General features: G+C 46.0%; 1 protein-coding gene across 3 annotated transcripts; it reads left to right on the top strand.

Annotated features, from left to right (window-relative positions):
* Nucleotides 1-22,568: 22,568 nt before the first annotated feature.
* CXCR4 (C-X-C motif chemokine receptor 4) lies at nt 22,569-26,403 on the top strand. 3 transcript variants are annotated; one of them, XM_003822819.4, is made up of 2 exons: nt 22,569-22,711; nt 24,841-26,403. In XM_003822819.4, exons 1-2 carry the CDS (start codon nt 22,697-22,699, stop codon nt 25,882-25,884), a joined length of 1,059 nt encoding a protein of 352 aa, XP_003822867.1. In that variant the 5' UTR covers nt 22,569-22,696; the 3' UTR covers nt 25,885-26,403. The 3 variants fall into 3 exon arrangements, with proteins under 3 accessions (XP_003822867.1, XP_057157386.1, XP_057157385.1); XM_057301403.2 differs by lacking the exon at nt 22,569-22,711 and adding an exon at nt 24,149-24,166; XM_057301402.2 differs by lacking the exon at nt 22,569-22,711 and adding an exon at nt 24,264-24,280.
* The last annotated feature ends 243 nt before the right edge of the window (nt 26,404-26,646 follow it).

A 26,646-nucleotide genomic window follows, 5' to 3' on the forward strand; every position in this document is an offset into this window, starting at 1 on the left:
TCTAGCCTTTACATTGCTTCCCAGAGCCGTCACAGCCAAGGGAGGAGGCAGGGGGCACCCTTACCATGTGCCCCCACCCATATAAGAGATAATGTTGGGGGAAAGGGCTCTGCCAGCCTTGCCTTCATTACTCCCCTTCCTCCAGTCTTCCAGAAGATGGGGCAGGAAGATCTTACAACCCACCCTCCAAAGGTAGAACTTCAAAATAATAAAACAGAAAGAAAAAAAAAAGATGGCACCTTTAGTTTAAATAAAGTAGTCCAGGCCGGGTGCTATGGTTCACATCTGTAATCCTAGCCCTCTGGAAGGCCGAGGTGAGTGTATGATTGCTTGACCTCAGGAGTTTGAGACCAGCCTGGCCAACATGGTGAAACCCTGTCTCTACAAAAAACACAAAAATTAACCAGGCACGGTGGCTTGCACCTGTAGTCCCAACCACTTGGGGGGCTGAGGTGGGAAGATCGCTTGAGCCCAGGAGTTGGAGGTTGCAGTGAGCCAAGATCATGCCACTGCACTCCAGCCTGGGTGACAGAGTGAAACCCTGTCTAAATAAATAAATAAATAAATAAAAATAAAGTAGTCCAGAAGAGCACGGAACTTTGAGGAGAAGAGTTAGAAAATGCCGTGCTATTTGGTGGCTGACAATATATCTTATTTTAAAAACAAGTTCCTTTGAGACAAGGGACCATATTTTTTTATGAAGAGAAGAGGGTGACATCTAACAAATGGTCTATGCTGATAAGAAGCTCAACTGGAACTCAACTTTCATTCATAGAGGTCTCTTTGGCTTGAAATGCGCTGATACTCCCAAGTTTCACTTTGCATTTCTGGGTTCATCAAACCCTCAGATACAGTATTGAAAGTCAAAGTGAAACCCTCCACGAAGAAAACCACACTGATTTTTACCTGCTTTAATGTCAATATTTTGACAAATTCTGACAATAAATCAGACCAGCTCACTCCTCACTCACCTTTTGGGGCAGACTGTCTCCGACTTAGGATGGCTTGAATTATGACTTTGTGATAATGAAAAGGCAATATGCATTCAGTAGAAACCATACTTTGAATTTTGAATTTTGATCTTTTCCTGAGCTGGCAATATGCAATAAGAGATTCTTTCATGATGCTGGGCACCAGCAGTGAGCCACAGCTCCCAGTCAGCCAAGCAGTCAGCAGGGCCAGTGACCAATGCTCTACAGTGGACCAAGTGGTCAGTGTTTTTTTTTTGGATATTGTGTTTTGTGTTTCAAATACCATCATGTCTACAAAAAGTCCATCTGTGTCTCCTGCTTCCAGTGAGAAGAGGAGGAAGGCAATTAGTCTTGAGATGAAACTCAAGAGAATTTCCCAGCATGAAGGCAGCAAGCCAGGAGTGGCCATCAACCATTTTATCCTTTAAATGTATTTTTGACTTCCATTATTTTCAGCATACTAGGGTTTTCATCAGGATGTAACCCCCTTGTAAGTCAAGGAGCATCTATATATAAAATACTTCTATTAAGTGTCACCAAATTTGACTTGTCTCAAAAAATGTCCACCAATGAGAAGATTTTAAATAAAATCAAAAGCCTTCATGCTTATCTAAAAATGTTTTTAAGGAACCCTGACCGAATGTCTCAATTGAGCCAAATAGTTAATGATTAGGAGAGGGAAAATGAGGCACTTGTCAATATTAACCTATTGTGGATGCTTTCTGAAAACTTAAATGCCCTGAGTCCCTCAAAACAAAGACCCAAAGTAACTATGCACATTTCTCCATTAGTACACATACAATAACATTGTCAAAAAAATAGAGAGAAACTGGCCCAAAGAGTAAGGACAGACAGGAGGGAAGAAAAATGTTGGAAAAGCCTGGGCAACACTGGGAGATACCATCTCTAAAAAAAAAAATTTTTTTTTAATTAGCTAGGTGTGATGGTATGCACCTGTGATGCCAGCTACTTGGAAGGCTGAGGTGGAAGGATCACTTGGCCCAGGAGGTTGAGGCTGCAATGAGCTATGATTATGCCATGGCACTCCAGCCTGGGCAACAGAGCAAGACCCTGTCTCAAAAAAAAAAAAGAAAGAAAGAAAGAAAAATGTTGGAGGGGTTAAAAGTTCCAAGGATAGGTTTCTTTTAGTCCTTTATTGGAACAGGTAGAATTTTCACCTGTTACTGGAATCAGTATGACTTAAAATGCTCATCTGGTTAGTAATGTTCAAATCAGACCTGGGTCAAAATTGCCCTGTCCAACTTGCCTGGGGCTGAATTTGGTTAGTTCAGTTTACTGGGGGGCCATCTTCGTCACACCTGGACATCATCCTTTGGAGCTTTTCTGTCACCCTGAGAGATAGGGGTTAGCCTAGGTTCCTTGAGCCTCAGCATTGCTTAGAGCCAAAGAGAAGAACTAGGAAGAAAGCCAAGATGCTGGGAATGGGCAAGTTAAGGACCAAGGTCATGGTCACAGAGCCAGAGCTGCGTGAGGTGGGAACGAGTCAGTCAAGAAGGTTGGGGCAAAGAGCAGGAGTGGCCAAGTTAAGGATGAAGGTCATGGTCACAGAGCCAGAGCTGTGTGAGGTGGGAATGAGTCAGTCAAGAAGGTTGGGACAAAGAAGGGGGAAGTTGTGGGGGAGGTGAGACAGTTCCTAGAAGACTGTCTGAACTACCCACTGTTATCAGCATGAGGATGGCACCCTAGTCTTGCTGGTGAGTGGTTCTGGGACTTAGAATGCAGCAACCCAGAGCATGGCACTTGGGCACGCTGAGTACTTTGAACTAAAGGAGATTGGAAGACCTCAGAAGCAAAGTCTTTCTGACCTTCTCCTCCCCTCCTGTCTTCCACCTCTCTTCATTTCTCCCCCAAAGTGAGCCATACAAACTAGAATTCTCCTTCCCCAAGGCAGATCATAGAAAATAGAACCCCTCTCCCTTAAAGCAAGCCATAAAACCAGAAAGGTCACTCTCTCCCTTCTCCTTTGAAGACCTTCATTCCGGAGGGGTCCTGCCCCCATACCTGGGAGGAGGGAATGCTGCACAGAGAGGCCAAGAAGAATTTGAACAGACAGCCTCCCTGGATATCCCCCTCAGTCTATCACCATTACACCATACCCTTTCTCCAATCACATTTCTACCCGCTGTCCATTCTTCATTAAACCTAAGCATAAAAACAGCTTTCTCTGGGTCTTTGAGTCTTCATTTCTGAAGGCTTTTATGTCATATAAACTTTGATTAATACATTTGCTATGTTTTTCTCTTGTTAACCTGTCTTTTGTTATAGCAGTATTGGCTGTAACCCTTATGATGGGTAGGAAAGGGGTTACACCCTACCACCCCTACAGAGGTTATGCTGCTCATGACAGAATGCAACTCATCTAAAGCTTTAACTCAAAACTTGGCAACCTTAAGGCCTTTTTGTGGCAATGAGAGCATTTGAATGTGTTGCAATTCTCTTTTTTAGAAAGAAATGATAACCCTGGGCTTTAGTTTGCTATCTTCACTGATACACTTCAAAAGGTGGGAATTCCATGAAGGTGAGGATGAGAAGAAACAAGGAGCTTGCTTACCCCACTATACTGCACCGCCCTATTTGTCATCAACCACCTGGTGGTGATCTCCTGCTGGGCAGTGGCTTCTGTCTCTCTGTCCTCAGGTGTGATTTGAAATGTCTCCCAGTGCCTGGCACTTGGTAGACAGTCAATAAAAGTGCTCAATTCAATGACTAAGTGGGGGAATGGTCATATGATTTGATCCTTTCAATCTGGAGAGTTTTCAGATGTGTTTGAAGCATTTGTCCCTAGAGTCAGTTATGTCCAGGAAGCTCCCTAAATGCTGCCTTAGGCTCAATTTGCCCCCTCTAGAATGAAAGCAGCTGTTTCTTTTCTGGACACATACCAGGAAGTGTCTTAGGGGCACCCCATCTTCCCGCCTTTTTGCCTCTGTAACAGCCATCTCTCCTTACCTCAAAAAATATAGTACGTGTGTTTTCAAGCTGCAAAGAAACCGTTGAAAATTAAACCACAGAACAGCATTTTAATGAGAACAGATTACCTAACACCCCACTGTGGTTTCAGATGGCCTTGTGCCAACCTTCCAAACTGTTGCCAGAAGCCCAGAGTTACAAAAAAAAAAAGGAGGGTGGGGAGTTGTGGGGAGAGGGGAAAAGAGTGATTAGCATCCCCTCAGTGAGGGTAGCTTTCTTAGATGGTTTCCAAAATGATCTCTCTAGAAGGTCATAGGTTATTGGTGCCTGCAGTTGAAGAAAAGTTTCTTCCTGTTTTGAAAAATTTAAGAGAGACAAAAAGGGGGAGGCACCCTTGAGTTAGTACATGATGTCCTGAACTAGGTGTTTTCAGCACCAAAGTTCTGCTGTAAGTGTCTGTACCCACTGTCTAGCTCATCAACTTGCCTTCTGCGCACATACTTGCTATTTCTGTAGCTAGGTTACAAGACCGCAGGTGTAGATGCTGCCGGGTGGAAGCTCTGCATGCCCACAGAGCAAAGCCCGAGCAAACACTGTTCCTCCCTGGCTGATAGCTTGCACTGGGGGCTCCTGGTAGTGGGCACAGAGGCGCTAAAGCTCACATGGGCTCATTCCTCAGGGACTTTCTTTCCTTAGTCTCCAACTAACCCAGCACTTAATGTATTCAGGGCTGCGGTTTCATTTCCACATTGGGTTTCCAGATTTAACCCCTGAACTGACTTCTGCAGTTGTCTTCCCACCAGTTCAACAACAACCAGATGGCCTGCAAGGCCACAGGAAAAAGTAGATGACAGAGCTGGAAGATGCTGGAGTGGAATCCCTTCATTCCACTGATGAGGAAATCAGGTCAGGCCCAGAGGAAGTTTAGAGATTCACCCAAAATCACACACCCACTCAGCAGTGGAGACAAAAATACAACCACTATCCTGATTTCCGGCCTGTGGCACTGCCCTAACCGTATGGCTTCCCATTCCTTTCAGTAACACAGTAGCTTTTACCTCTTGCACACAAAGTGACAGACACACAATGGGCCCTCCTTAAATGCTACTTTCCTTCCTTGCAAACTATACCATACTGTGCTAAAACTTGAGAAGGATAAGTGGAAAAGTACCACACTCTCTGGCTCTCAAAGAGTTATAGCACCTTAAAGGTAACAAACAGCATGCCTACATTGAGCATAGAAACAACACAAGCTGATGCAAAACAGAGTGCCAGAAGATGCTTCATACCATGAGTGCAAGGAAAAGCAAAACACCTCACTTTACCCCCTTCACCTCATTAACTCCCATTTACTTGTTTTGTCTTAGTTTTGAGGTCATCTCTTTTGGAAAGCCTTCCACGTTTGGTTTAGGTTGAACTATAAGTGCAGGTGCACTTGTCTGGATCCTTGTGAGCTCCATGAGGACAGGTTCCTGGTCGGCCTTGTGCACTGCCTTTATCCGTATGTCTGGTTCCTGGGACAGAGTGCTCAGCAAGCATTTGGGGAAGTAAGGAACTGAATATCCATCAGGAAGCTTTTACCCAGGACATGGGATGGAAAATGGGCTCTAAGATGAAAAGGATTTCTATCAATGCAGAAGGTGGTGCAGAAATGAGTGGATAATAACTCCCATAGAAAAATCACTCCTGGCCCAGGCGTGGAGGCTCACGCCTGAAATCCCAGCACTTTGGGAGGCCGCCAAGGCGGGAGGATGGCTTGAGCCCAGGAGTTCGAGAAACCCTGGGCAACATCTCGAGATCTTGTCTCCAAAAAAATAAAAGTTAGACGGGCATGGTGGCCTGTGTCTGTAGTCCTAACTACTCGAGAGACTAAGGTGGGAGGATCACTTGATTCAGGAGGCAGAGGCTGCAGTGAGCCATGATTATGCCTCTGCATTCCAGCCTAGACAACAGAGCAACACACTGTCTCAAAAAAGAAAAGAAAGGAAAGAAAAATCACTGCTGCAATCTGTGTGAAGTGAGGTCAGGGAGGAGACCACCATGGATATAGCAATGGCCTTTGATAAAAAGGAGCCGGAAGGTAATATTCGGTAAATCAAGTGAGGCCAAACTCTGGGAGGTCAGGAATGCTAAGAGGATGATGGCAACCAGAAGGATGATGGTTTAAAAAAAAATTAGGAAAGAAAAATCCAAGCCACTAGAAAGCTGCACATAGCAAACCACTCAGCTCAGTGTTAGAATCTGACTTTGGTGAGTGTTTTCCTATCCTTGAAAAGAGTGCTTTCGGGCTTCCCTTTGGTAGCTGGGTCCCCCGCCCCGCACCCCCACCCCCTCAACTTTGAAGTTTTGACTCTCTTTCTCAACACCTGAAAAGACAGGCTGAGTTTCACCTTGGGAAAATGCAAAATAGTCAGCTGCAGTGAAGAAAAAATGATTTGCAACCTCAGTCACAGATTTCTTTGAAACACTGTTGTAAAGGGAATTCTGAAAGGACCACTGACTCATTTCAGACAGTGAGCCAGGGTGAATGTTTAATGTGGTGAGTCGGTGACCGAGGAAACCACTTCTCTTTTGGAGCTGTTCATTCTGACTCTTCTTATCTGGGTGACTTTACCAAACAAACAAGTATCATCTCTCACTTGGGGACACCTGGTAGGCATTTGCAAAAAGAAAGGAGTTCCAAGAAGAGCTAAAATTATCAACAGCAGAGACAGCTCAATTTCTGCTATCTACGGGTTCACCCACAGGGATATCATAATCAAGAAGCAAAGTGATCGATTTGGGAAGTGAGGGGTGAAGGAACAAAGATTCATAAAGAACAATGGGATTGGAGGTATAAAATATACCCTGCTCCCCATACCCAAAATGGAAAGTGCCACTTGGTAGGTGGCCATGTGCTGCATAAAACATAGCAGACAGTTAATGTCAACTCAAACCATTCTAGCAAGACATTAACTTAGAGGAAACGCCAGGAAACTGAGAGGTTGGAAGAAAGAAGAGGTGTATTCCTATGGACAGCTAGCTGCAAGGTCATCCTAGTCTGTTGCTGGTACATTCTACTTCAACCTAGAGCTGACAGGGTAGAAAAGTATGACTCATCTCTAAATAAGATCCCTGGACAGACTCATGGAAGTTCTGCTACTCCCCAGAGAAGATCACCTGGTGGTCATAGGTTTAAAGACCTTAGGAGGCTGGCCCATGGGCCGAGATGCCATTGTGCAGGGCAGCAAGGCCCACTTAGGTAAGAATATACCACATGATTGGCCTCACTGTAGAGGCCATCCCTCACTTGGAAGCCATCTGGAAGTAGATTTGAACTTCTAAGTGACATCTTAAACAGCCCGAGTCCCAGTGATCATTAAGATCCCTGTGACCAAAAGAAGAATCTCTCCTGATCACATGTGCACTCCTCAGGGACCAGACAGGAGACATGGGGGCTGGGCTGCTGCCTTGAAAGCAGCCTTTTGTTACCCCCTCACATTGGAGCACCTGTAAGAAATGGGTGGCTGCTGGCTGAGTGCAGTGGCTCACACCTGCAATCACAGCACTTTGGGAGACTGAGGCAGGAGGATTGCTTGAGGCCAGGAGTTCAAGACCAGCCTGGGCAATAGAGTGAGACCCCATCTCTACAACAAAAATTAGCTGGGCATGGTGGCACACACCTGTAGTCCCACCTACTTAGGAGGATGAGACAGGAGGGTTGCTTGAGCCCAGGAGTTAAAGGCTGCAATAAGCCATACTCACACTACTGCACTCTAGCCTGGGTGACAGAGTAAGATCCAAGAAAAAAAAAAAGAAAAGAAAAGAAGACAAGAAAAGAAAAGAGAAAATAAAAGTGGCTGCCACCCCCCTGCTCACCATCAGCTTCTGGGGGAACCCAGTGAGGCACCCATCTGCTATGGGTATGAGAGAGAACATCAAGCATCTGGCTTTCCTGATCTTAATGTCTCTTCACATTAAGAATGAGGTGAGCTTCTGATTCTCTTGTCCTGCTCCTTCCACCATAGTCTCTATATGGGCTTTTATCTTCTAGAGAGGAGCACGCCCATCCCAGGACTGGTACCCAGCAGGTGTACCACCAATGTTGATGATACTGATGACTAGACTCGCAGCAGGAGGCAGGCACTATTATTATCTCCACTTCACAGATGAAGAAACTGAGGCCCTAATCCATCAAGTAACTTGCCAAAGCCCCTCTGCTAGTGAGCCCAGGTCTCTTAGGATGAAGGGAGGAACTCAGTGTGTCAGAAGCTCTTAAACAGCACTGCCCCCACCCTGATTCCAGCAGTGTCAGTCTCCTGCCACTGGGCTCCCACCTACTTGTGTTTGCAGTCTCACTTGTGGGTTCGAGGTCATAACTCTCTGTCGCTCCTCAAGTGCTCGTCACACCCACTGTTCCCTGGTTTCATTTGTACTTGGGGTTCCAACTGTCAGTCCCCAGCCGGCACACAGGTTTCACTTCCCTGAACCCTAATTCACTCATTATTGAAATAGGGATCTATCTACCAGAGTGGGTGTGAGAAATAAGAAACGGGGTATAAATATAAAGCCTGCAGGAGCCCCACCATGACGCTGTTCACGCCTTAGTGAGCACTTCACAAACAAAAAGCACCGTGATGAGGTATTTGTGTCCTTTCATAACAATCTTCTCTCTCAACTCTGGCTGACATCAGAATCACCTCGAGCATTATTTGAAAAGGCGAATGCTCAAAGCCCCGCCCCAACCCTGCCAAATCAGAAACAACCAAGGTGGAGGTCCTGGAATCTGAATTTACTTTATAGTAAACAGGGCTACCTGTTAATGCAGGGATCAGGGCCAAGCTAACGTTCATCCCACAGGGAGGTTCTATAAGGGATTCCTGCCGAGAGTGGGAGGTAGGTTTAGAGGACCTGAAAGCTCCTCCACAAATAACAACCCCCTTATGTGGTTGGTTCTAGGTTGATAGCTCCCTGCTGCAAGCAGTGTGGTGATCAGTGTACAGAGAAATATTTTTTCCATCCTATTCCACACTGGTCGTGTCCCAAGCTCCACTCTCTGGCAGCCCAAGTAGGGGTAGATAGGCTCTGGGCACCAGACAAAAACTATATTCCCTTTAGGGCTGCCTTTCCTCTGCGGAACATGAAGATCACTTTTAACAACCACAAAGTTTCATGAACCACCAGATGAAAGCCGATCGTGCTGGTAGTGTGGTAATGTCTGTTGACGAACAACATTCGTTTTTGGCTTTTTTTTTTCTTTTTTTTTTTTTTGAGACAGGGTCTTACTCTCTCACCCAGGCTGGAATGCAGTAGTGCAATCTTGATTCACTGCAACCTCCGTGTCCCAGGTTCAAGCGAATCTCGTGCCTCGGCCTACTGGGTAACTGGGATTACAGGCGCCTGCCACCACACCCAGCTATTTTTTGTATTTTTAGTAGAGATGGCGTTTCACCATGTTGGCCAGGCTGGTCTCAAACTCCTGACCTCAGGTGATCCACCCACCTCAGCCCCCCAGAGTGCTGGGATTACAGGCATGAGCCACCGTGCCCGGCCCGAACAACATTCTTAAACACACACACACACACACACACACACACACACACACAAAACTCCTAGGAATTCAAGACACTTCCAAACCAATTCCATATTTTATGAATCACAATAGCATCCACATGCATTTCAAAAATTGTAGCACATTATATATTCAATCTACAGGAAGATTTGGCACTTGGGGGTATTTAGACCCTTCACAATAACTTCCCTTGGGGTCCACTGCTCACAGATTGAGAACCAGCCTGCACCACCTGACAGAGTCAAAGGTCAGTGATGAGCTCACCTTACCCCCCACATTCCCCTTTCCAGTAAATCACCCAAAAACCCAACTGTGGAAGAGCATGTTTGAGATGAGCCACTGGTAAGTAACCGAAGGGCCAGAAACATAATCTGAGGCCAAGAAGGAAAGAGAAAATGGGTCTGAAAACAAACAAATGGATGAGAAGGAGAAAGCTGAGGTGTAGAGACCAGGCAGAAATCTATTTGGATAGCTCAGGTGGAAAGTTTTAAAAGTCTGGGCTAGCCACACAGTGGTGGGAATTGCAAGGCTGCTAATGGATAGAAGAGATCTTGGAGAACCAGCATATGATGACTCACTGATGTGAGAAAGAAGGAGGAGGTGAAGGAAGCCTGGAATTTCAGCTAAGATGTGAAGAATGGAGCCACACTCTGAGAACCTACATATAATAACAAGTTATATTTAGGGCCAGCTTGGAACTGCACTCTAAGAACCAAAGTTGGACACTCAAAAGTGGACCAGGACACTTGGCAAAGCAACAGTTATAAGGGACCAAAGGTCTGGAAGCAAAGGGTGCCTATTTTCCTTAAGAACGACTGTGATAAAATTTACAGATAAAGGCATAAGTCTAGAGCAAGTTATTTTCAATGTTCTGCTAAAAATTATATTTGCAGTTAAGGAGTCCTGAAATTATTTAAACTTCAGGTGCCTCGGTATGACATTCCAACAATGTGCCCAACCAGGAAGTAGGTGCTGTAGTGGTAATGTGGACTGCAGTAAAGCTCAGCTTCAGAGTCCATCTCTCCTGCAAAACTTTCCCAGGGCACACTGGGTTGGAACAACTTGTTTCTCATCTGAACTACTGAGCCCCAACCCTGCTCATTCTGATACTATTGGTCTGATGGGGGACACTATCAACTCCTTATTTTCTGTGTAATTCATCTTTAACCATAAAAGTTACACATGATTGTATTGGAACTATTATTACATCACAGATGTTGATTTGAACTCGTATTTAAGCTTCTTGTGACACTTGCTTCTTTCCTTCTGCCTTTCTTCCCATAGAAAAAAGTCCCCAGCACTAACTGATACCCACATACTAATTTCTTTGATCTAACAAATGTCCTTCCCCCTAAAATCCAGATTTGGCCTTACCCAGGTAGTGACCTTAGAAATGTAAGGAAAGGATCTCAAAGCCTGCATTTTTTTTTTGTCTGCCAAGTTTTGCCACCTCCGATCGTTGTTGTTTGAGATGTGACAGGAGATGAAGTCACTTCGATGACATAAGTAACAGGATATCATTGTGCTACACAAAAGCCCACAAGTCAGATGCAGGTGGTGGCTGAGAAACCAACATAAAAACTTTGAAAAATACAAGGGTAAGCCTTCAGACTTTCTCTAAACAGCATCCCCTCCACTCCAAAATAGTCTCTCCCCTTGACCTCCATTCTTCACATCTTAGCTGAAATTCCAGTCTCCCTTCATCTCCCCCTTCTTTCTCAGCCCCACATCAATAAGTCACCAGATGCTGGTTCTCCAAGATCTCTTCCACCCATTAGCAGCCTTGCAATTGCCACCATGTGTGGCTAGCCCAGACCCTTACAACCTTCCACCCGAGCTATCCAGATAGATTTCTGTCTGGTCTCTCCACCTTAGCTTTCTCGTTCCAATTCATTTGACACTATATTTATAGATTAATTATTCTAAAGCCAAGCTCTGAGCATATTATTCTCCAACCCCAAATCTTCACAGTTTTCCTGTTACTTGATAGAATAAAGTCCAGACCTCTTAGCCTTGTCTATAAAACCATCTATGCTCTGGCCTAATGTACCCCTGCAGACAGAACTCCAGCCTATATTCCAGTCAAACTAGCTGATCCCTGTTTGCAGCTCCAACGTTTCATTCATGCCTTCTCACTTGAGTCCGGCTTTCCTCCTTCCTGCTGAATACCTTCCAATCAATACCTACCCATTCTTCACATGCCTTTCCTATGTGAAAGGCCTCCTCTTTCCCTGCTGGGCCTTGTTTGTACTTCACTTGCACTGCCCATCCTGCTCTGGCTTATATCACAGTTTTTTATGTCCCTATTTTATCTCCCATACTGGACTTAGGTGTCTTGAGGCTAAGGACTGTATGCTATTCATCTAGTGTCTCTCCCAGCACCTAGCAGAGCTCTGCACATTGTAGGCACTCAAAATAGTTTGTGGAAAGAAGGAAGGGAAGGAAGGGAGGAAGAGGAGGAAAGATAGGAGGATGGAAGGAAGGGGGAGAATGAAGAGACCTCAGAAATAAAAGAGAAGGAAATCAAAAGGGGCAAGAGGGAGTAGGAAGAGAAGCCACTGTAGGAGAAAGCAGGTCATGAAGATACACGGAAAAAATAAAATGCTATGGGATAGATCCCGGGCCATGTGAGAGTATGGGTACCAGATTTGCAAGGGAGAAGAACTGAGGAAACTTCCTGGCATCATGAGAACACTCAACACTAGCCTTGGTTTTCTTCAGTGGCAGACTCAATCACCTTATCTCCCCCATCTTTCACAGCAGAGCTGGGGTCTTTAGGCTGAAAATTGGTTCCTGTGCTTTATGAAACCAGAATGGGTAGATGCTCAACTTCATCTTTTACTTAATCTAGATTTAATTAAAACATTTTATCTTTATGATAACTAACTCTTTTTTTTTTAAGACAGAGTCTCATTCTGCTCATTCCGTTACCCAGGCTGGAGTGCAGTGGTACAATCTCGGCTCACTGCAACCTCTGCCTACTGAGTTCAAGCAATTCTTGTGCCTCAGCCTCCAGAGTAGCTGGAATTACAGGTGCATGCCACCATGCCTGTCTAATTTTTGTATTTTTGGTAGAGATGGGGTTTCCCCATGTTGGCCAGGCTGGTCTCAAACTCCTGACCTCAAGTGATCTGCCTGCCTTGGCCTCTCAAAGTGCTGGGATTACAGGTGTGAGTCACTGCACCCGGCCTGATAATTAACTTTTAATTAATGTTATTCTAGTTTACAAAATAGCCTTATAGATTACCCTAGACAGTTCTCACAGCATTCCTGCTACATACATAGTTAATGGGATTCCCTGATAGCTGCCTCATAGCGTGTGGTGAGCTCCTCATCTTACACTGCTGTCTCATTTGCTGCTCACTGACATCTCCATTACTCCCTTAACACCAAGTCGCGCTCAGAGAGACCCATCTACTCCAGTTTCCAGAGCACAGCCTGCTGCTTTACACGTCCAAGTCTTTGCCCAGATGGTTCCCTGGGTAGATTTTTTTTTTCGAGTCCTTCAACCTCTTCACCTCCAGAAGCCAGGTTTTCTGGGGAGAGAACCAGAGTAGCACCACCCAAGGGACTCTTTGGGGTACTCCCCTGGGTGGTGGGGGGGGGTCCATCACCAGGCAGCCTAAGCCTGGCATGCTGGGGCTGCCTCAGCTTCTATGGAAATTCTGGAAGATGACACAGGGGGACCAGGGAGATTACAGGGCCTGTGCTACTGCCTCGGGCCGGTGAAAAAACAGACGCATCTGCCCCCAGCGCACCCCACCCCAGCAACACACAGAAGGGAGAGCTTGCACAGTAAAACCCACTTCCCTCGTTAGCTTGCTCGCTAGGAGAAGCAGAGGAGAGCTGTTTATACTTACAACAAAGTGGGACAGCAGGAGGGTGGGAGAGAAACTTCAGACCTTGTACTGGCTGAGTTTTGCTTATTTCTGATTCTTAGGTATGCTTCACACTCCCCCATTTTCAGTTCTTTCTTCTGCAGAATTAATTCAAGACAGCCTGTTCTGTTCACAGGGGGCACAAAGGTATGGGCCCAGAGACTGCAGACAACAGGTCAGAAAACCACAGCATTCTAAGATTCTCTCTGACTGAAGGTGGGGATAAAACAGATTTTCAAGAAGAAAATGAAGCATATAGTTTGAAAAATATAGATCGAATAACATACTTTTTCACCTTTGGAAAACAACTTCATGTTTTCACAATACAAACTATTGAAAGTAAGTAGAGTTCAACAAACATCTCTTGATTGTTGGAGAATGGTCAGAAGAAATATCTTCTGTATATTTGTGCTTCCTAGAAAGAGGCTGATGAAGTCTCCTGGGACCTGCTAGAAAGCAGGATCAATTAAATGTTTAGGTTTAGCATAAACAGGCACAGGAGTTCTTTGTCTTCTGGGACCAGGGAGCCCCTCTCACTTTCGGGGCCAGTTGGGTGACCCACAGCACCTGAACTCCTAGGTAGAAACCTAAAGAGAAATCCATGGCAGTGCCTGAGTAGAATTTCCTCTTTCTAGAATTGAGGGTGTGGAACAGCAGCAGGCAAATGACAGAGGAGAGAGAAGGCAAAACAAAAAATTCAGCAGCACAAGAGAACTGGGCTTTCTAGGGTGGTTGGTTGTGATCTCATGTGTGCGTGCTCTTGTGTGCACACGTGTGTGAGAAAAGTTGGCAGAGGAGGCTTTGGTTGAAGGAGGGAGGGTGGTTCTTTTTTTAGCCTGGAAAATTGCCACACTGGGACAAAAACCTTAGCACACCCCAGATGGGCGAAAGGCAATAGGAAAAAAAAAAAGCCCCCTCAGAAAGGTAACCAGCTGCCTGAACCCTAACCCTGAAGTGAAAATCTACCTGGCCAAGAACAAAAATCCTCTTCAGTCTGGAGAAGCCTAATCTAAACCTGCATGGGGGCGATGCTCGCCAATGGAGCTAGAATGCCTGCCATTTATCACCCAAGATAAAACTCTCAGCAATCCCCTCATGCAAATGGAACTCTGTTTGCGGAAAGGATTAATCCAAATTGTTCCGCCTTGTTCAAAGTGTCTCTGTGGAGTTCGTTCTGTCTCGTCTGCCCCAAACAAGCAATAAATTATCCACACGTGAGCCAATTTCCCAACCAAAAAGAGACAAGGTGGGCAGAAGCGGACTTTTGATGCCCACTCCCCGCAAGGGGCTGCCCCACCTGGGCTCAAAATAGCAAGCAGGCCACGGAGGGCAGCCCTGGGCACATAGGACAGGAGTAAACACAGCCAGGAGATTATGCTGCAGCTGGTTAACCACAAGGATAAACAAGCGGACAAAGTAGGGAGAAACCCAAAGCACTCCACTTCAGTATTTTTAAATGACACTGAAAGCAATTTCATGGCTTCCATTTAAAAAGAAGCTGCTGAGACACAGAACATCCCCAATTTACAAAGATTCCAGGAAACAGCCCGAGCTTGTGATTGGAGGGGGTTACAGGGGGTGAACAGATTATATGGAAATGCTTTCTCCAGGCAGCCACTGGCACCTGTTGAAAAGAAGCCCATTCAGACACACATCTTCAGACACATTTTCAAGTATTCATTTTAACCTGCTTTTGCCTAACATAAAACCAAGCAAAGATGGGGTTAATTGCCTTCTTTATTAACCTGCTTCCAGAGCTGCTGTTACCCCAGATTTTCTCACCAAGGCAAGTATATCTGAAAGTCTCAGGAGGCCTTAAAAAGTCCAGCACTAAATCTTCTGAGTCACTTAATCCCCAGCTCTTCTATGTTTGGAGATAATTTCCTTTATGAAAAGAAACTCTAACCTGGCCAGATACCCTTCTCAGACTTGCCAATGGAACAAAGAAGCCTCTCATTAGACTCATCCCTGTGGCTGCAGAAATAAGTGTCTCGGAAAGCACAGCTTTTGCTTTAGCCTCAGGATGGTTTTGGCTGCCGCGGTCCTTGGCTTCCTCTCATGGCATCTCCTCCAGTCAAGCTCTAGCTAAGTTACACTTAGAGGCTAGAAAACAGGAGAGACAGGTGCCTAGCCAAAAAAAAAAAAAAGAAAGAAAAAAAAAAAAGGACCGTCTAGTGATCAGGTTTGCCCGGCAGTGGGATCTGCTCCTTTCCAAAGGGTGGGCTGCCCATCCCAGGAGTGTCCAGAGACAGGACCACCTGCTGAAAAGGAGCTCCTTCCAATGCATGGAAGATAATGAGACCAAATGGCATTAAGGACCCCTTTCAACCCCGAATCTGAGACTGCAAAGACAGGAAGGGCTTTCAAGGCACGTATGAGAAATTCTTTATGTCTTCTCTTTCCTTCCCTCATTGCATAGATCTCTCTTCTGACCACAATTAAAAGTAAGAACACTTCACACTTTATTTAAGACTCCACTTCCCTTTACCTCATTTCAGTGGGTAATGGTGGAGAAAGCCATTTGTCTGGTTAAGCAAAGCCCTCGACCAACAAGAAAGACATTTCAGCAGCAGAGATAGGAACCTATATTAGTAATAGGTTATGTTTATTAAGCACTTACTAAGTGCCCCACACTGTACTAAAGTCTTTACCTAGATATCATATTAATCTTCCCAATAATCCAAAAAGTAGAATGTTATTGTTAGCCGGATATTAAAACAAATGATATTACAACAAAGGCCACTGTCTGAGCAGACTCCAGTGCTGTGCTCTGAACCACAAAGCTACTCTGTCTGGCTTGCAATCCTCCTTTCTGCTGTTGTTCCCACTGTTTAAAGAGAAGAAGGAAGAATGTTCTTCTCCCTGAAGGACGTTGTCCTGTAATAACTGAAAGAAAAGACAGGCCCAGTGCTCATGCATCAAGACAGTGAAGAAGGCATAGGGCCTGGGGATGGGAAAAGGGTTGAGGAATGTAAGGATCACACAAAGCTTGTCAATTCTCTTCAGGGTCCCTGACATTAACCTGAGTGCGGTTAGGTGCCGCAAGGGAGTACTGACCTGGAAATCCCAAGTAACTAATTTCAGTCTCAGAGAGACAAATTATGACAAAGAGACCATCCCAAAAGGATTCTGCAGCCAGCTTTTGTCCATGTGTGTCTGTTCCATCCTCCCAAGTCTCCTGACTGCCTAACCCTATCCTTTCTTTTTTTTCTTTTTTTCTTTGTTGAAACAGAGTGACACTCTGGCACGCAGGCTGGAGTGCAGAGATGCGATCTCAACTCACTGCAGCCTCTGCCTCCCAACCTCAAGTGATCTCCTTGCCTCAGCCTCCTGAGTAGCTGGGACTACAGCCACCACACTTGACTAATTTTTTTGTACTTTTTTGGTAGAGACAGGGTTTCACCATGTTGCCCATGCTGGTCTCAAACTCCTGAGCTCAAGTGATCCGATTGGCCTTCCTCAGCCTCCCAAAGTGCTGGGATTACAGGTGTGAACCACAATACCTAGTCTCATACTTTCTTTTGATGGCTATCATCAACACCTTAGGTCAGTGTAAACTGGAAGACTGGAAGCTAGTAGAGTTTTTGTGTTTGTTTGTTTTGAACCAACATTTTTAAGTTGAGAGATTTCTTATTAAAAAATCAGGACTTTCACTTTCTCTTTAAAAAAAGTTGAATAGGCTGGGCGCAGTGGCTCATGCCTGTAATCCCAGCACTTTGGTAGGTCGAGATGGGCGGATCACAAGGTCAGGAGATCGAGACCATCCTGGCTAACACAGTGAAACCCCGTCTCTACTAAAAATACAAAAAGAATTAGCCGGGCGTGGTGGTGGGTGCCTGTAGTCCCAGCTACTCAGGAGGCTGAGGCAGGAGAACGGGGTGAACCCAGGAGGTGGAGCTTGCAATGAGCCGAGATTGTGCCACTGCACTGCACTCCAGCCTGGGCAACAGAGCGAGACTCCGTCTCAAAAAAAAAAAAAACAAAAAAAGTGAATAATATGGCCCAAATTCCCTCAAAGGGCAATGGAGGGTAGTGGTTGCTGCTTTAGGACAGGGCATGCACCCTTTGGTTCTCCACAGTCCCCACCAGTCCCTATTGCCTCACTCATTTACAATACCTGCAGGTTTTTAGATGTTGTCACTGGTGTCTTAGACCTACAAGTAGCTTTAAGATCATTCCCAAGTTATTTTTTTTTAAGGAGACTATTTCTCAAGGGGCATGTAATTCTAACAGAAGGTTACAAATCTCAAAGACACAGCTTTGATAGCTGACAGATAGCTTTAGATTTAGAAAACTCAAGCAAAACATTGTATGGATTCCCCTACACACACACATACACACACATGCACACACACAAGTAATTCCCACCCTGTTCTTTTGCTAATATAATATTCTTGGAAGAATGACCTCAGAAAGATCTCAAAGCCCATCTGTATGGGTGATCAGATCACCACATTTCTGGGAGCACCAAGGCTCTGCCATGGGATGCCCAGTTCTCTTTACAAAACTTGACAGTCCACAGGGCTCTAGGCGCTTCCTCTTTTTATATAGCTGTCTGAGGTCACCACCAATAAATTACTGGTTTAAGGAAAACAATGACAAGCCTATTCCATGGAGGACAGGGTTCACTCACTCAATTATTTCCTAAAGCAGTGCCCTCCTTCCCAGTTTGACACCATAATTTTTGAGGCAATAGCACCGAGCCTGTTTGCTGCTGTTCTTTACACCCATAAAGCCACACAAGCACCTGCCACAGGAGCATAGCGAACTTTGTGAACAGTCATCCTCCTGGCAGTGGAACTAGTGGAGTAATGATCATTGCACTGTTAATTAAGTGGCTGTTTTGTTTAAATGACTTACCAGGATGGCTCTAAATTGCCTATATTTGTTTACTAGTCTAGTTTATTCTCTTTGTGTAGGAAATTTGTTGACTAGTCTTGACTGCTATAAAGCGTTGATGGAAATCACTAATCATCCCATTTTAGTGAAGGCAGACCTTTTCAACATTCAAGATACAACTTAAATCTAGAGTAAAAATGGCTCTCCCCCAAAAAACAGTAATAATTTCCTAAATTGGTAAAGAACTGTAGGATGGAAGGTTTGGGTTTGTTTTCAAAGTCACTTTTCATCTGTAGGTGTTGGAGACAGAAGGATTTAGGGAAGGAGGAGAGGGCGGGGTGTGGTTAGGCAATTTGTTCCACCTAACACCAGCTTGGAAATAGCTGACATTTGATAGCATTGTCTGTTTGAGATTTGTAACCCTGTGTTAGAATTACTTGCGCCTTGAGAAATAGTCTCCATTTTTTTTTTTTTTAAATCACTTAGGAAAACATTAACTTTCTCTAAGTATCCCTTACTACTGTCAAGGAAGTTTGCACTTTTTTCCTCTTTCAGAAACAAAAGCGATCAATTTTTTTAGAGACAGGAGAGGGGCCAGCGAAGGAACCAGAAGACCCTGTGTATTCTGAAGGCCTTTAATGCCTCCTGCCATCCACCTCCTCCTGGCACCTCCTCCTTTCTCTAACCTCCTGCCATCCACCACTGGGAAAAGGTCTGTTCCTAAGCTTTCTGCCTAGCTAACATGAAGCCAATTTAGGGACAGAGTACAGCTTTTCATCACACACACACAGATACACACACTCACACACAAATCAACCAGCTGCAGAGCGAGCAACAGGAGGTGGCAGGATGCTTGCCACTGTGTCACTGGATTTGTAAGCATCCCCTCCAAACTGTGGCCAAGGCTAGTTATTCCCTGGGCTAAAGCCAACCTGAGAAGTTGGGGACCCTGCCAAATCCCTGACAGCCCCTAAGCCTGACTCTGTTGCCAGAGCCACACAGGAAAGTCATTCATTCTTTTAAGAAAGATTCAGTAAAAGATTAAGGAGCCCAGTATTTGTTCAGCAATGGGCTAGCTGGATAGAGGATATCTGGGCATTCACTTTAAGGAACCTAAAATATTGGAGGGATAGGAGTATGACATATACTCATTTAAAAGTTGAGTAACATCACAAGGGATGCCACTCAAAGCAGTATGTACGTAAATGCCAAATGACCTGGGCTTCAGAGCCAGACAGACTGGGTGCAGATCCTCATTCCGGGGTCACAGGCCAGTTCCTCATCTTTCCAGACCCTAATTTCTTTACCATGTAATAAAGGGAATGGCACCTGCCTTGTAGAGTTATTGAGGGGATTATATGAGGTCAGTTGCACATAACAAGCGCTCAGTAAATGCTTGAGTTTTGTTTGTTTTTTAAAGAACATCATAGAATAGTTGAGAATAAGGTTTAGGTAGCCCAGTGGAAATAGAAGTTTAAGATTAGCCCATTGGAAAACAAGCCTTCCTTGAAAAGGGGACAGGACTATTGTGAAAAAAGTCTCACATCTAGTAGATACTTTAGAAGTGGAAACATACATGAAGGGAGGCCTTCTGATTCCCTTTTTGTCATACAATTTGTTGGCTTTTTAATGAATATGAAAATGATTCATGTCTATTACAGAAAATCTGGAAAGCATAGAAAAACCCCAGGAAGAAAGCAAAAATCAAATATAATTCTGCACCAAGGAAAACGCCTATAAACATTTTGGTTTTCCTCCCTATATTTTCCAAATGCATATTTTAACATAACTGAGATCACACTATATACACAATTCTGAATCCTGCCTTTTGCACTTAATGTTTCATAAGTATTTTCCCATGTCACTAAAAATTCTTCACAAATAACATTCGCGATGTCCGTATGGAATTTCAGATGTGGATGAACCAAAATCTTGTCAACTATTCCACTAACAGTGGTTATTTAGGGATGTTCAGACATTTCACTATTTAAAAAAAAATGCTTCCACAAATACCTTTGTGGCATAAGTTTTTATGAGTGGAATTACTGTTCTGAAGTTCCTGCTGAATAGAAAATGCTTTCCAGTGAGGCTGTCCCAAGCCACATTCCCATCAGTGACAAGCGAGAGACAGCTGGTCTTTTCAAATCCGGAGACCAAATATTATCTTTGAAAAAAAATGGATTTTTGCCTAATTTGGTAGTCACCAAATAGCATCTCATTGTTCTTTTAATTATCTGCTTCCTTTTAGTAGAGATCCCTAAAAAGATCTGAAAGGAGTCTTCAGATAAAGGAAGGAGCTTTCTTTTGTCTGCCTACAATCAACAAATATTTATTATGCAAACCATTTTGCTCCGAGTTTTCTCCTCTTTCCCTTTTTGGACAGATTTGGGAGATCTCACCTTTCAGGTTTTAGACATCGTGCAGGGAGGAGTTTTGAGGTACGGTGCAGCTTACGGTCCAGGATAAAACATACTGATTCTGCCACTACCAGGCTTTGTGAAAAGCAAGTCATGAAAATGCTCTGAAATTCTAGACCTTCAGTAGATAGGATCTACCGTGTCTATAAAAATATGAAGATCCTTAAGTTTTATTAAAGATTCGAAAAAAGTAAAAGTGTTTTTACGGTTTTATTTTCATTTTTATTTCTTACCGTTATCGTTTATTATAAAGGATATTATAAAGGATACAGATGAAGAAATACGTAATGCAAGGCCTGTGAGAAGGGGCGTGGAGCTTCCGAAACCTCTTCCAGCCACCACCCTCCAAGAACCTGGAGTTTCTTTTTTTTTTTTTAATTCTACAAATGTAATATTAGAATTGATTTTATCTGGCCATTAGTCTGTGTCCTAACTCGTTCGTTTCTGAGAGTCCCATCTCCCGGCCCGGATATCATCTTTCCCGTGTCAGTGAAAGTGCAGAGTAGATGAGAACCTTTAACCACCAACATTAGGGAGGGGTCCCAGACAAAGAGGGAAAGTCATGCTCTGTAGAGAAAAGGTTCCCTGCCTCCGAACTACCTCTGGAACACTCCAGACTGAAATGTTTCCTCTTTTGATATAGAAAAGAGGGGTCGTGTGTAGAGTGCAGTCTGGGCAATTCCTCTCCTCGGGACCATTTCGGGGTGGGGGGGCCTCTGGGGTCCGTGTCGCGACGCACGCGCCTCGGTCCCAGCTATCTCCGCAGCGGCCACCCCGCCTGCGGACGCAGTTTCTCGGCCCCGCCCCACACTCGCTCCCCCGCCCCACCCAGTCTCCGCGCCGGCGGGAAGTGGCGCGAGGGGGAAAGCACTGTCTGCGCGCCCACTGCAAACCTCAGCCAGTCTGGGATCGCTTTAAACGTCTGACCCCCACCCCCACTCCGCCCCGCCCAGTTCTTCAACCTAATTTCTGATTCGTGCCAAAGCTTGTCCTCTGCTCAAAATCGTGGAAGACGCCGAGTATGGGGACCGAAGACCTGGGTTCAAGCCCGGCTTGGAATCCCTGCCCATCCCTGGCATTTCATCTCTCCGGGCTTATTTGCTGGTTTCTCCGAATGCGGGCTTTGTCTGGTTCACGCTGGATCCCCAACGCCTAGAACAGTGCGTGGCACGCAGTTCGTCCTTCTATAAATATCTGACTAAATGCATCTCTGTGATGGCAATACCCACACGGTGTTGTGAGAATGAATGAGTGATTCTGTGCAAGTTCCTAGTGATCTGTTACAAAAAGTACTGGTCGCTAAATTACTCTTATAATAAAGCATACTTTTAGGATAATAAAGCACTATTCGCGAATTGGTTACCGCTATTATGAAATTACTGAGCAATACACATCTACATCTGATCAGTCTCCAGAATTATGCCAAATCCTACCTTCTTCTGAAAGTATCTCCTAATTATCTGCACCTGACCCTAGTGATGCTGTGAATGTGCACGTATAGCTACATCCTCCGAAGGAAGGATCTTTACTCATTTTACCTCCTGAATGGGTTGCGTGTGCTGAAAGCGCGGGGAATGGCGTTGGAAGCTTGGCCCTACTTCCAGCATTGCCGCCTACTGGTTGGGTTACTCCAGCAAGTCACTCCCCTTCCCTGGGCCTCAGTGTCTCTACTGTAGCATTCCTAGGTCTGGAATTCCATCCACTTTAGCAAGGATGGACGCGCCACAGAGAGACGCGTTCCTAGCCCGCGCTTCCCACCTGTCTTCAGGCGCATCCCGCTTCCCTCAAACTTAGGAAATGCCTCTGGGAGGTCCTGTCCGGCTCCGGACTCACTACCGACCACCCGCAAACAGCAGGGTCCCCTGGGCTTCCCAAGCCGCGCACCTCTCCGCCCCGCCCCTGCGCCCTCCTTCCTTGCGTCTGCCCCTCTCCCCCACCCCGCCTTCTCCCTCCCCGCCCCAGCGGCGCATGCGCCGCGCTCGGAGCGTGTTTTTATAAAAGTCCGGCCCCGGCCAGAAACTTCAGTTTGTTGGCTGCGGCAGCAGGTAGCAAAGTGACGTCAAGGGCCTGAGTGCTCCAGTAGCCACCGCATCTGCAGAACCAGCGGTTACCATGGAGGGGATCAGTGTAAGTCCAGTTTCAACCTGCTTTGTCATAAATGTACAAACGTTTGAACTTAGAGCGCAGCCCCTCTCCGAGCGGGCAGAAGCGGCCAGGACATTGGAGGTATCCGTACTCCAAAAAAGGGTCACCGAAAGGAGTTTTCTTGACCATGCCTATATAGTGCGGGGGGGTGGGGGGGGAGCAGGATTGGAATCTTTTTCTCTGTAAGTCGGGGAGAAACGACTGGAAAGAGCGTTCCAATGGCTGCATGTGTCTCCCCCTTGAGTCCCGCCGCGCGCGGCGGCTTGCACGCTGTTTGCAAACATAAGAACATTCTGTGCACAAGTGCAGAGAAGGCGTGCGCGCTGTCTCGGGACTCAGACCACCGGTCTCTTCCTTGGGGAAACGGGGATGTCTTGGAGCGAGTTACATTCTCTGAATTTAGAGGCGGAGGGCGGCGTGCCTGGGCTGAGTTCCCAGGAGGAGATTGCGCCCGCTTTAACTTCGGGGATAAGCGCCTGGTGACTGTTCTTGACATTGGGTGCGTGTTTGTTAAACTCTGTGCGGCCGACGGAGCTGTGCCAGTCTCCCAGCACAGTAGGCAGAGGGCGGGAGAGGCGGATGGACCCACCGCGCCGATCCTCTGAGGGGATCGAGTCGTGGCAGCAGCTAGGAGTTGATCCGCCCGCGCGCTTCGGGTTTGAGGGGGAAACCTTCCCGCCGTCCGAAGCGCGCCTCTTCCCCACGGCCGCGAGTGGGTCCTGCAGTTCGAGAGTTTGGGATCGTGCAGAGGTCAGCGGAGTGGTTTGACCTCCCCTTTGACACCGCGCAGCTGCCAGCCCTGAGATTTGCGCTCCGGGGACAGGAGCGGGTACGGGGTGGGGGGCGGGGGCGGTTAAGACCGCACCTGGGCTGCCAGGTCGCCGCCGCGAAGACGGGCAGGTGCAAGTGGGGAAACCGTTTGGCTCTCTCCGAGTCCAGTTGTGATGTTTAACCGTCGGTGGTTTCCAGAAACCTTTTGAAACCCTCTTGCTAGGGAGTTTTTGGTTTCCTGCAGCGGCGCGCAATTCAAAGACGCTCGCGGCGGAGCCGCCCAGTCGCTCCCCAGCACCCTGTGGGACAGAGCCTGGCGTGTCGCCCAGCGGAGCCCCTGCAGCGCTGCTTGCGGGCGGTTGGCGTGGGTGTGGTGGGCAGCCGCGGCGGCCCGGGGCTGGACGACCGGGCCCCCCGCGTGCCCACCGCCTGGAGGCTTCCAGCTGCCCACCTCCGGCCGGGTTAACTGGATCAGTGGCGGGGTAATGGGAAGCCACCCGGGAGAGTGAGGAAATGAAACTTGGGGCGAGGACCACGGGTGCAGACCCCGTTACCTTCTCCACCCAGGAAAATGCCCCGCTCCTTAACGTCCCAAACGCGCCAAGTGATAAACACGAGGATGGCAAGAGACCCACACCCCGGAGGAGCGCCCGCTTGGGGGAGGAGGTGCCGTTTGTTCATTTTCTGGCACTCCCGCCCAATATACCCCAAGCACCGAAGGGCCTTCGTTTTAAGACCGCATTCTCTTTACCCACTACAAGTTGCTTGAAGCCCAGAATGGTTTGTGTTTAGGCAGGCGTGGGAAAATTAAGTTTTTGCGCCTTAGGAGAATGAGTCTTTGCAACGCCCCCGCCCTCCCCCCGTGATCCTCCCTTCTCCCCTCTTCCCTCCCTGGGAGAAAAACTTCTTACAAAAAGTTAATCACTGCCCCTCCTCGCAGCACCCACCCCACCCCCCACGCCGCCTGGGAGTGGCCTCTTTGTGTGTTTTTTTTTTTTCCTAAGGAAGGTTTTTTTTCTTCCCTCTAGTGGGCGGGGCAGAGGAGTTAGCCAAGATGTGACTTTGAAACCCTCAGCATCTCAGTGCCCTTTTGTTCTAAACAAAGAATTTTGTAATTGGTTCTACCAAAGAAGGATATAATGAAGTCACTATGGGAAAAGATGGGGAGGAGAGTTGTAGGATTCTACATTAATTCTCTTGTGCCCTTAGCCCACTACTTCAGAATTTCCTGAAGAAAGCAAGCCTGAATTGGTTTTTTAAATTGCTTTAAAAAATTTTTTTAACTGGGTTAATGCTTGCTGAATTGGAAGTGAATGTCCATTCCTTTGCCTCTTTTGCAGATATACACTTCAGATAACTACACCGAGGAAATGGGCTCAGGGGACTATGACTCCATGAAGGAACCCTGTTTCCGTGAAGAAAATGCTAATTTCAATAAAATCTTCCTGCCCACCATCTACTCCATCATCTTCTTGACTGGCATTGTGGGCAATGGATTGGTCATCCTGGTCATGGGTTACCAGAAGAAACTGAGAAGCATGACGGACAAGTACAGACTGCACCTGTCAGTGGCCGACCTCCTCTTTGTCATCACGCTTCCCTTCTGGGCAGTTGATGCCGTGGCAAACTGGTACTTTGGGAACTTCCTATGCAAGGCAGTCCATGTCATCTACACAGTCAACCTCTACAGCAGTGTCCTCATCCTGGCCTTCATCAGTCTGGACCGCTACCTGGCCATTGTCCACGCCACCAACAGTCAGAGGCCAAGGAAGCTGTTGGCTGAAAAGGTGGTCTATGTTGGCGTCTGGATCCCTGCCCTCCTGCTTACTATTCCCGACTTCATCTTTGCCAACGTCAGTGAGGCAGATGACAGATATATCTGTGACCGCTTCTACCCCAATGACTTGTGGGTGGTTGTGTTCCAGTTTCAGCACATCATGGTTGGCCTTATCCTGCCTGGTATTGTCATCCTGTCCTGCTATTGCATTATCATCTCCAAGCTGTCACACTCCAAGGGCCACCAGAAGCGCAAGGCCCTCAAGACCACAGTCATCCTCATCCTGGCTTTCTTCGCCTGTTGGCTGCCTTACTACATTGGGATCAGCATCGACTCCTTCATCCTCCTGGAAATCATCAAGCAAGGGTGTGAGTTTGAGAACACTGTGCACAAGTGGATTTCCATCACCGAGGCCCTAGCTTTCTTCCACTGTTGTCTGAACCCCATCCTCTATGCTTTCCTTGGAGCCAAATTTAAAACCTCTGCCCAGCACGCACTCACCTCTGTGAGCAGAGGGTCCAGCCTCAAGATCCTCTCCAAAGGAAAGCGAGGTGGACATTCATCTGTTTCCACTGAGTCTGAGTCTTCAAGTTTTCACTCCAGCTAACACAGATGTAAAAGACTTTTTTTATACGATAAATAACTTTTTTTTAAGTTACACATTTTTCAGATATAAAAGACTGACCAATATTGTACAGTTTTTATTGCTTGTTGGATTTTTGTCTTGTGTTTCTTTAGTTTTTGTGAAGTTTAATTGACTTATTTATATAAATTTTTTTTGTTTCATATTGATGTGTGTCTAGGCAGGACCTGTGGCCAAGTTCTTAGTTGCTGTATGTCTCGTGGTAGGACTGTAGAAAAGGGAACTGAACATTCCAGAGCGTGTAGTGAATCACGTAAAGCTAGAAATGATCCCCAGCTGTTTATGCATAGATAATCTCTCCATTCCCGTGGAACGTTTTTCCTGTTCTCAAGACGTGATTTTGCTGTAGAAGATGGCACTTATAACCAAAGCCCAAAGTGGTATAGAAATGCTGGTTTTTCAGTTTTCAGGAGTGGGTTGATTTCAGCACCTACAGTGTACAGTCTTGTATTAAGTTGTTAATAAAAGTACATGTTAAACTTACTTAGTGTTATGTTCTGATTTCTGTTGACATTCTTTTGGCTAGTAGAAGACAAAAAAGTAATACATTTATGGTATGCAAAGCACTATCCTAGGTATTTCATTGTAATATTTTACTTACCCCTTATCACAACTCTGATAGATTCTGCTTCTGTTACTAATTACATTTTATAGAAGAGGAAACGGAGGCACAGAAAGCCTAAGTAACTTGGTTAAAGGCATGTAGTAAGTATCAAATCCTGTATT

Source organism: Pan paniscus, chromosome 13 (assembly GCF_029289425.2).
Source record: "Pan paniscus chromosome 13, NHGRI_mPanPan1-v2.0_pri, whole genome shotgun sequence".
NCBI lineage: Eukaryota > Metazoa > Chordata > Mammalia > Primates > Hominidae > Pan > Pan paniscus.